Source organism: Phaenicophaeus curvirostris, chromosome 3 (genome assembly GCF_032191515.1).
Source record: "Phaenicophaeus curvirostris isolate KB17595 chromosome 3, BPBGC_Pcur_1.0, whole genome shotgun sequence".
Taxonomy (NCBI): domain Eukaryota; kingdom Metazoa; phylum Chordata; class Aves; order Cuculiformes; family Cuculidae; genus Phaenicophaeus; species Phaenicophaeus curvirostris.
In genome coordinates this window covers 43,123,968-43,135,160 of record NC_091394.1, presented here as the reverse complement: position 1 = coordinate 43,135,160, position 11,193 = coordinate 43,123,968, and the positions used below count along the sequence as shown (strand labels likewise).

The window sequence follows — 11,193 nt, the reverse complement described above, 5'->3', positions numbered from 1 at the left end:
TACGTTATACTTGTGAAGCATTATTTAGCAATGCTTAATTTCGAAACTTTACAAGTATCATTACATAAGATTATTTTACTGACTAGTTTTAGCTAGTTTAACTAAAACTCATTTAAATAGTGTGACACAAAGTGGTTGCAAATACATTCATTTTATGCCTTCTCCTTTCTTTTTTATTTTGTCTGCCAGTCTACATGGGTTTTTTTCTGTCTGAAACTATAAGTAACTGCGTAATTGTCAACTAGCTGCTCAAATGATTTCATATCACCCATGCCCATTTTTGCAAAGCTTGCAAACTGCATTCATAGGGAAATTTATGAATAGCAGTGAACGAACTATACACAGTTCTTCAAAGATTACTGACTGCGAGAGTATTATAATTGCTAAAATGTGGAGGAAAATGTATAAAGCTCTTAAGGTGCTTTAAAATGTCTCACTGTAGATGCAGGTTATGAGGTAATTTTTAACACAATTCCATAGTCCAGTGAAACATAAAAATAACATTTGGAATATATTCTACCAGCAATATGGTCCTTAAACACCATATGGAGAAACAATTAATTCTATACATGACTTGATGATTCAGTGGGACAATCCACAGAAGGATTTCATATGGCATTTTCAATGTTCTTCAACATATCATTTTCTATCTCCAACCGATGCTTACGATACAATGGCAGATGCAGTGCTGATAATGACGCCTGAGTTGAAAAGCAAAGTGCATATCCATTTTATCTGTAATCATAGACATAGATGTGTCATCACTTGCTAAATGTTGTTATTCCTCCTCTTGGATGGTAAGTCAAGGCCAGAAAGAAGACAGGATTTTGACTGGCATGAATGCAGCCTGACTATACTATGGTACAAGTATGGCAGTCTGTGTTTAGACACTTTAGATTCACATTTAGAAGATTAGGATAGTTGAAGGATTCTACTGGACCAAACATAATTATATTTGAAATAGTTTTTCCCATTTTGAAGGGATCCTCAACCTCATTTCCAATTTCTCAGACTGAAAAAAAACACCCCTTTATTTTAGCAGACCCTTAATATTATTCCAGAAATCAAATTGAATCATAGAATCATAGACTCTTAGGATCATAGGATCATAGAATAGTAGAATAGTTTGGGTTGGAAGGGACCTTAAAGATCACGTAATTCCAACCACTCTTCCATGGGCAGGGACATATCCCACTAGACCAGGCTGCCCAAGGCCCCATCCAACCTGGCCTTGAACACCCCCAGGGACAGGGCATCCACAAACGCCCTGGGCAACCTGTTCCAGTGCCTCACCATTCTCATTGTGAAGAAATTCTTCCTTACATCTAATCTAAATCTGCCCCTCTCCAATTTCTAGCCATTCCCCCTAGTCCTATCACTACAAACCTTTGTAAACAGTCCTTCTCCAGCTTTCTTGTAGGACCCTTGCATGTACTGGAAGGTTGCCATAAGGTCTCTTTGGAGCCTTCTCCTCTCCAGTCTGAACAACCCCAACTCTCTCAACCTGTCTTCATTTGTAGCCCTCCTCTGGACCCATTCCAACAGTTCCATACCCTTCTTACACTGGGGATTCCAGAACTGGACACAGTGCTCCAGATGAGGTCTCACAAGAAAGGAATCCCTTCCCTTGACCTGCTGGCCACACTTCTTCTGATGCAGGTTAGGATATTGTTGGCCTTCTGGGCCGCAAGTGCACACTGCCAGCTCATGTCGAGCTTCTTATCAACCAGCACCCCCAACTCCTTCTCTACAGGGCAGCTCTCAAACATGTTCCCCCCCCAGCCTGTACTGAAAACGGGGATTGCCCCAACGCAGGTGCAGGACCTTGCACTTGGCATTATTGAACCTCATGAGGTTCTCACAGACCCACTTCTCCAGCTTGTCCAAGTGCCTCTGGATGACTTCCCATCCTTCTGGTGTGGCAACTACACCACTCAGCTTGGTGTCATCTGCAAACTTGCTGAGGGTGCACTCAATCTCACTGTCAATATCATTGATGAAGATATTAAACTTATTTACTTCTTTATTACATTCATAGTAAATTGTAACTAATTATATATTCCACATTTATTTAACCTCTTTCAGTTTGCTGTCCTTCCAGACTTGATGTACACAATGTTATTTGTTATAGTAAGATTTTATGAACTCTAATATGCACCACATGTTCAACTTGCTTAAAATTAATTGCACACATCATATTTACTGTTAATGTACATTTTACTGGCTTTAACCTCACACCTGTATTGCTTTATATACAAGTTTATCACTGCAGCTGCACGCTGCACCTTGCTTCTGTTTCTGTGTTTTACAATTTAATATAATTGTTACAAAGAAAACCCATATTCTAGTTTTCTGGTTTTTAAAAAAGTGAAGTAATTTGAAAAGAAATTAATCTTTCTTATTCATTATTTGGAAAGTCAGCTGTAAAATGCTACCTGAGACATAATGGAGAAAAAAATCCAGTAGCTAAGGTTGGTGTGAACAGAAATACTTACTTGTTTAAGAACAAAACCTCTCTGAAAGAGGCTGTGTTGTGGCAATCCATCCTTAGCCTGAAGAAACAGCAACAGCCTCACTCACCAGCTAGCAGCTTGTTAGGGACAGTCCCACAACTGGTTCCACAATTCCTACCAGTTTGCAAACAGATGCATTTGGGATGGCCATAATCCCCTACCTAATTACAACAGAGAGATGAAATAGAGCACGTCTCAGCACAGGAAAGCCATTCAGCATCTGCTAAAAATCTGGCACAGGCTTGCCATGTAGTTATCTAGTTGTTGATACACAGAGCAGATTGATTAGGGTAAGCCTGCAAATGTTGTGAGTACCTTTCCAATTGCAAGATGCAGATATCCTCAGAATTATGAGGAACGGCTGAGAGAGCTGGGATTGTTTAGCCTTGAGAAGAGGAGGCTGAGGGGAGACCTCATTGCTCTCTATAACTACCTGAAAGGAGGTTGTAGAGAGGAGGATGATGGCCTCTTCTCCCAAGTGACAGGGGACGGGACAAGAGGAAATGGCCTCAAGCTCCACCAGGGGAGATTTAGGCTGGACATTAGGAAAAAATTCTTCACAGAAAGGGTCATTGGGCACTGGAACAGGCTACCCAGGGAGGTGGTTGATTCACCTTCCCTGGAGGTGTTTAAGGCACAGGTGGACGAGGTGCTAAGGGGCATGGTTTAGTGTTTGATAGGAATGGTTGGACTTGATGATCCGGTGGGTCTCTTCCAACCTGGTTATTCTATGATTCTACGAATTAGAGCAATTAAAAAAATATATTCATAGCTAAAATACAATGGGTTTAGAAATTACCAAGAAGGACAATGCTACTGGCTTCCAGTAATGAGATAAAAATAGAAACAAAAGATATACAAGGCAAAAACAATCTTTTGTCTGATAAAGTACTGAGTTGAGAGGGCTAGCTCTGTATATTGGTTCTTGAAGTTCTTAAGAGGTTAGAAAGCTAATTTTATGGGGTACAGAATTTACATAAATCTCAAAACAGATATAATAGTTTGTTAAATTCAAATAAATTAGTATATTTCGAGACCAGAGAGTAGTTTGCTGAAACATATAGATATACTCTACATTGACAATGTGGTCCTCTTTCCTTCAGAAAAATGTGGGATCATGTTAATTTCTGAGGGGAACCTGATCAGGCCAGATCTGTTTCAGTAAAACGGATGTCTGGACTAGTAATTCTGACCATGACTACATTAGAATCTTCCCCTATTGCTGAGGCACGCTTCAACGTAAAACAGAGTAACATTCAAAACTTTTAACATTTCAGTAACTTTTAGGATAAGGAAACAGGATCAAACACTGTTCAGAACAAAAGATAATGAACTAAATATTCAAAGTAACACCAAAAATGTAGGGTATTCTATTATATTCTAAGCAACAAGAAATACAATGTATATGATTCAAGACAGCCAGCATGGCTTCACCAAGGCTAAGTCCTGCCTCACCAGCCTAGTGGCTTTCCATGAAGGAGCAACTGATTACATCAGCGGACAAAGGAAAATCCACAGATGTGATCTACGTGGACTTCTACGAGGCCTTTGACACAGACCCCCACAACATCCTTCTCTATAAATTGGAGGGACGTGGATTTGATAGATGGACTATTTGGTGGATAAGATACCCTGTTCTCTTGTGAGATAATTTATTGTTGATAATGACTTTGCACATAAATGGCATCCAAGGGAAGCAGACTTCACAGCAGCTCACCGTCATCCAAAATCAAGCTAAATCAGTGTCAGTGGGCAAAAACGCATCTAATCGGTTCAGGCCTCTTCTACTTCCAGAGAAACTAAACCAGTTCCCAAATTTGATCATGTGGCTAATTTTGCTTTTGGATCTGCTGCCACCTCATGGACCGATGACGAATTTTAAGTCCCCAGATCTGCAGAAAATTCACAAAGGTTAACCTTGAGGGCTGAGGAAAAGCTCAACTATTTAACCGACATGTAAGACCACTTAAATATAAGCATCATTTCAGCCCTGGTGCGAAAAGTTGTGGCTTTTTTTATAGTCAGGTATGTTTTAATTTAAAGTTGAACAGATTAAAGTTGTTGCTGTAATTGTGAATTCAAGAAATTCAAGTGGCAAATCTAACCTAAGTGTACTGTTCTTTCTTACGGTTCTGCTCCACAAAGAAGTAGCACAATTTAATCACTCTAGAAAGGTGTATAGGCAGATAAACTAGATACAGAACCCTTCCGTCTCATTGGAGTGTTGTCCTGTATGTACTGCCCTGTGGTATTTTTCTGGACCACTTATGAATTATCTACTGGAACTAAAAAGCACTGTGTTCCTGCAGATTCTCCAGGCTGCAGAAGATCATAAAGTTATTAATATCTTGGTAGCTTGTTAGACTGCCATTCTAGAAGGAGTTCATTGTGATGACAGACTGGATAAAGGCTGTGAGCAGTTTGTGAGACATCGGATTTTCTGTGTTTTTAAAAAACTTCCTGTTTTACTATTGCAAGGAATTTGACAATGCATCAGGGCTAGAGCTGATGATGAATCAAAAAGTTGCAGCCATGACAACACCGTCATCTCAGTACGTGGAAGGATGACCTCCCAGTCTCAGGTGTCATTCCCATTAGGTAACCTACACTTTGTGCTGTTTTGTTCATTTCTCCAACAGAGTCACCAGACAGACAGAGTAATTACAAACAGAAAACAGTGTTATACAGTAGTTTTTATAGTATTGATTATAAGCCTAATGTATAGAAATACATGAATAAAGCAAATATTATATGAATAGAAACATACTGATTCAATGGAGGTCTCTGCCTCCTTCACAAAAATTTTCTCCTAAATATTGTTTCCTCTCTCCTTAGGCTTTCTTTAAGCCCAAACCCTTCCTCTGGGTATGCCCTTGCTGCATCATGGGAGGAGGGGAAAGAAAGGCTGCGGTAATGGAAAGTGTCCAGAGGAGGCTACTAAGTTGGTAAGGAGGGGAAGAGCAATGGGGTGCAGCTCAAGCCACTTGGTCTGTTCAGCCTAGAGAAGAGGTAGCTGAGGAGGACCTCATAGCAGTTTACTGCTCCTCACAAGGGGAGGAGAAGGAGCAGGCACAGGTGTGATACTGAAAATGGCAGCAAATAAACACTCTTAGACTCGTTTTCGAGTTCTAGAAAGCAAGCACCCTTCACCAGGGCTGGGAAACACAAGGAGTGACCCCCATAAATTGTGTGCCCCAAGACGGGAGCTGGAGACAGAATGTATTTCCTGCTTACACGCATGTGGATAAACTTTCCCAGAAATCCTATGTATTTCTGTTACTTTCCAAGGACAGATTATAATGTTATTATGAACTTCAGAACAGTCAAAACTCTTGCTCAGTTTGGAGCTGGCTCCAGCTCTGCCTGACCTTGCATTTGAGATGGGGAAAGGCTGCAAACAGAGGGGACTGCAGAAGAGACACCTCTTTAGCACAGATCACTGCACACGAGACGTGTTTATCCTCAAAAGAGTGAAGAGGGTCTGGGAAACACCGTTTGAAAGGAAAAACCTGCTGTCAGAGGGGCATTCTGTCTAATTTTCAAAGAACACAATTACTCAGATAAAACCTAACCCTCCGGCAGCTTGAACCAGAAACGTTCCCCTTTTTGCAACAGTAAGTACGGCTTGTGTCAGGCGCTGATCTTTTCTCCCTGGCGACCCAAGACAGGCCCCGAGGGAAGAGGTTCTGGTTGGGCATTAGGAGAAGGTTCTTCGCCCAGAGGGCGGTGGAGTACTGAGCAGCTCCCCCGGGAAACAGCCACGGACAGACGCATTGGGCCAGCACCCTAAGATACTCGGCCTGAACGCTAGGGCTATCCCGGGCAGGTCCCTTACAACTCAGGAGAGCGTCTAACCGTCCCGGTGCGGGCCGCGGCCACACCCCACCCCGCGCTGCCAGACCGGGGCGCAGCCGCCATCGGACACCGCTCCCCGACGGGCGGGGCGCGGCGAGCCGCAGCCAATGGGGACGGCGGAGAGGCGGGGCGGGGGGAGCCGCAGCCAATGGGAGTGGCGGAGGGGCGGGGTGGGTGAGACGCAGCCAATGGGGGCGGCGGAGGGGCGGGGCGGGGGAGCCGCAGCCAATGGGGGCGGGGCGCGCGCGGGCCGGCGTCAGAGCCCTCCGGGTGGCGGGCGGGGCTGTGCCCTGCGGGCTCGCGAGGGGCTATGGCGGCGGCGCGCGCGCGGTGCCCCTGGGGCCTCCTGTGCGTGGCGGCGGCCCCGCTGCTTTTGCCCTGGGCGGCCGGTGAGTGGCGGCTCCGCGGGTCCCTCCTCAGCAACGTGGCGCGGAGGGTTGGGGGGGCGAGAAGTCGCTGCTGTTGCGAAAAGATGGGATGTTTCCGATTTAAGTTGCCGTAGGGCTCGGTTTCATCTGAGTAGTTGTGTTCTGTGGAAGTCAGACAGTGTCTCTCTGATGGCAGGTTCTCTTCTAGACAGCGTTTATCCAGACCCTGTTCTTTCTTTGAAGATGATAACGCCTTGTGTGCAGTGTGATCTGTGCTGAAGAGATGTCTCTGCTTCTGTATCCACCTCTGTTTGCAGCCTGTCCCCATCTCTAATGCGAGATCAGGCGGAGCTGGCTCCAAAGCTCCAAGTGAGCAAAAGATTTGACTGTTGTGAAGTTTCATAATAACATTGAAATCGGAAAGCAATAGAATATGCATAAGATTTGCGGGGAAAATTATCCCCATGCCTGTAAGTGGGGAATATATGCTGGTGGGGTGGCCAAGAATTGTTTGGATAATACCCGGCGTCCTGGTCACAGCTGGGCTTCACTACAGAGGTCACGTCTCCTTGTGGTCCCTCCAGATGCCTGTGTGGTGACTGAATCGACCTCTCCCCCAGTCAGAAGTAACTCCCTATCAGTGAGCCTCACCAGCCACTGGCAGGATTGTGGTGCCCCTTGGATGAGCTCGTTGCAGCAAGTCAAGTTGCTAGTGGGATCCCACTAGGATCCAGTGTGAGTATGAGTTTGGCACCACTCAGCAGTCATGAGGGTCAGCTGTTTGAGGGTTTCTTTCCCACACTTAAGTGTAACCTAAACACCATCAGTCCCAGTCTGTATACCATTAAGCCCAAATTGGACACTAATGGCAACATGCTATGTTGCTGAATGCCTTTGCCCATGGGTTAAGATGGCAAAGGACAGATCGCTGTGGTTTTGACAGTCCTCGCCAGTGTGGAACTCTTATGATGATTACAGCTATCGTGAGGTCATCACAATGGATGACGACAGGCTGCTGTGACTTGGTGGACAGGCCACCACAATCTAACTCGTAAAAGGTGCAGGTGTGTGTATGCTCACTTGATAAATAACCGTCTCCTGTCTCAGAGCACACAGTCGGTGGAAATGTCTTCCTCCTGTTGCCCAGGCCTGATAGAGGTTGCTTGTTTTCTAGAACTCCAAAACGAATCTTGGAGAGTTTATTTGCCTGCATTTTCGGTACTGGGGGGGCGGTCTGCCCGGGGCCTGGAGAGAGGTGGGATGGCATCCTAGCTCCCGCTGCCGCTTACAGATGACCCACAGGAGTGAGAGCCCAGCAGCTCCCCAGGTGCTGCCAGGGAGAGGCAGTGTCACCTTCCTGGTGTCTTCCTGGTGTCCCTATCCTGGTGGCTGTCTCCCTCTCCCCCCCTCTCCTCCCCGTCCACCCTGCCCCGGCAAAGAGAGAGAAGGGGCATTGTGAGGGGCTGAGGTAGCGAGGAGTGGGATGCAGAGTACAACCGCCCTTCCCACACTCCACCTGGCCACCCCTCTTTTACCCCACCAGCTCACAGCCAGGATTTAGAATCATGGAATGAGTTGGGTTGGAAGGGACCTTAAATATCATCTGGTTCTAACCCCCCTGCCATGGGCAGGGCCACCTTCCACTAGATCAGGTTGTTCAAAGCCACATCCAACCTGGCCTCGAACACTTCCAGAGGTGAAGCATCTACAACTCCTCCAGGCAACCTGTTGCAGTGCCTCACCACCCTCACAGTAAAGAATTCCTTCCTAATATCTGATCTAAATCTCCCCTCTTTCAGCTTCAAACCATTATCCTTCATCCTATCTCTGTATTCCCTGATAAAGAGCCCCTCCCCACCTTTCCTGTAGGTCCCCTTTAAGTGTCTTCAGCTGTCATGCTGGCAATAGGTAAATTCCCAAGTTAGTGGTATGAAAAAATGTAGAACCTGGTGTCTTACGTCAAGTAGGTAAAACCTGACCGTCAAATTGCCATATGAAAAGTCAGAACAGCCCTTGCATTTCAGGGCTTCTGTTTCTTGTGAGTTTACTAACATTTACAGTGAGAATAGTATTGAACAAGGTATTGGATTTTTTAAAAGTGAAGGCAAGGTGTTTAATAGAGAGAAGGATGGTGGTAAAATAGTTCCCTGCATTAAAGTTGTGATAGCACGTAACTTGTTGACAGGACAAAAAAGGAATAGTGAAAGAAGAATGCAGCACAAGCACAAATATTGGCAAATAGCATTTAGTAGATAGATCACGTTGCTTTCGTAGGAGTGGAAAATACAAAATGTGTGATGCTCTAAAATGATCACTGCCGCATTTATGGGTGTTTAATTGTTGTTCTGTAGTTCTGATTTCTAGTCCAACTTTCCCATCATAAACCTACTTGTATTGCTAAGGTAGCAGATTTTATCAAAGAAGTAAGCATAGATTGGGCATAAATGAAATTTTGTAGTGAAACATGGAAAATTTTTAGTAAAAGTAGAAGAACTGGTAATGGTAATGTAAAATGGAAGAGATGTCATAAGACATTTCAGAAGAGGCTTACTGGAAAGAGAACTGAGGAATTGTTTGGATTGGATATTGTTAATAACTTCCATTTCTGGCTTAAACACTAATGAGCGCTCTGGGCCAGTATAAAAATAATTAAATGACCATAAAGTTTAGTATATTGTTACTTCACAGTTACACTCTTTGGTATAATTGATGAAACTTGAAACTCAGTGGTGGAAGTGATTGGGAAGGAGAACTGTCCTGGGTGCTTGCAAGTTCAGTGTAGGAGGGATGAGAGCCAGTGAAAACTAATAGATAAAGGCCGCAGAATATTAAAAAAGTCTATGCAGAGGAACATCTAATGAGATGTTGCCTAATGTATTAATGAACTCAAATCATAGTGACAGTCAGAGTTAATATGCATTGTCACTTAAGCCATTGTAAATTTTCTTTATAGGTTGGGAACCCCAAATTCTTTTATGTCTTAAATGTAGCAGTTACTCTAAATGAAAAATTACATAATGAAAAATTTCTGGGAATTGCAGTGAATCAAAACAACAAAAAAGTGATTGATTAGCCAGTGCTTCTGTTTGTAAGTAAAGCCTGTGTTTAAGTATGTTTCATTGGATTGGGTTTTTTTACTTATGACAATTAATTTGCTGGATACCTTTTCATTGTGAACCTGAATCTTTTCTCCAGCACTGTGTTAATGTGCTTGCAGTCTGACTGAATAGACACTGAAATTTAGAAACATTTCTGAAAAGAAGTGCAACTCTTGCACCAGTCTTTGTAACAGGCCTAAGAAAGTGTAAAGCAAAGGGACAGGCCTCTTGGGTGGACTACAGGAGGGAAGTGAGATTGTGTAGGGAAAAAATCAGAAGGGCTAAGGCTCAGCTAGAAATTGGATTGGCCAAGTCAGTGAAAGATAACAAAAAATCTTTCTACAAATATATAAATAATAAAAGGCGGACTAGGGAGACCATACAGTCCCTATTGGACACAGAAGGAACAACAGTAACAGAGGATGAGGAAAAGGCCGAGGTACTTAATGCCTTCTTTGCCTCAGTCTTTAGTCGTAAGGAGGGTCGTTCCGTCTGTGTACTAACCCAGGAACTAGAGGAGCATAATGAGGCTCCCATGATCCAAGAGGAGGTGGTCAGAGCCTTGCTAGCCCGACTGGACAGCCACCAGTCTATGGGGCCGGACGGGATTCACTCTAGGGTACTGAAGGAGCTGGCGGATGTGCTGGCCAAACCCCTTTCCATCATCTTCCAACAGTCCTGGAAGACTGGGGAAGTCCCACTGGACTGGAGGCTGGCTGATGTTGTGCCCATCTACAAAAAGGGCCGCAGGGAGGACCCAGGAAACTACAGGCCTGTCAGTCTGACCTCAGTGCCAGGGAAAGTCATGGAGCAGGTGATCTTGAGTGCTATCATGAAGCACATGCAAGAGAACCGGGTGATCAGGCCCAGACAACATGGGTTCACAAAAGGCAGGTCTTGCCAGACTAACCTGATCGCCTTCTATGACAAAGTGACTCGGCTGCTGGATGAGGGAAAGGCTGTGGATGTGGTCTTCCTGGACTTCAGTAAAGCCTTTGACACAGTTTCTCACAGCATTCTGCTTAGGAAACTGTCAGCCTCTGGCCTGGACAGGCGCACACTCTCCTGGGTGGAAAACTGGTTGGATGGCCGGGCCCAGAGAGTGGTGGGAAATGGTGTGAAATCCAGCTGGAGGCCAGTGACAAGCGGGGTTCCCCAGGGCTCAGTGCTGGGTCCAGCCCTGTTCAATGTCTTCATCAATGATCTGGATGAAGGCATTGAGTGCACCCTGAGCAAGTTTGCGGACGACACTAAGCTGGGAGGAAGTGTGGATCTGCTGGAGGGTAGGGAGGCTCTGCAAAGGGATCTGAACAGGCTGGACCGCTGGGCAGAGTCCAATGGCATGAGGTTTAACAAGGC

General features: G+C 44.9%; 1 protein-coding gene across 1 annotated transcript in view; it reads left to right on the top strand.

The window, feature by feature from the left end:
- Positions 1-6,648: 6,648 nt before the first annotated feature.
- RECK (reversion inducing cysteine rich protein with kazal motifs) overlaps positions 6,649-11,193 on the top strand; it is a 61,074-nt gene continuing 56,529 nt past the window's right edge. The window contains exon 1 of the mRNA XM_069853767.1: positions 6,649-6,757. Coding sequence (XP_069709868.1) covers positions 6,679-6,757 — 79 coding nt within the window. The 5' untranslated portion in view covers positions 6,649-6,678. The remainder of the gene's footprint in view (positions 6,758-11,193) is intronic.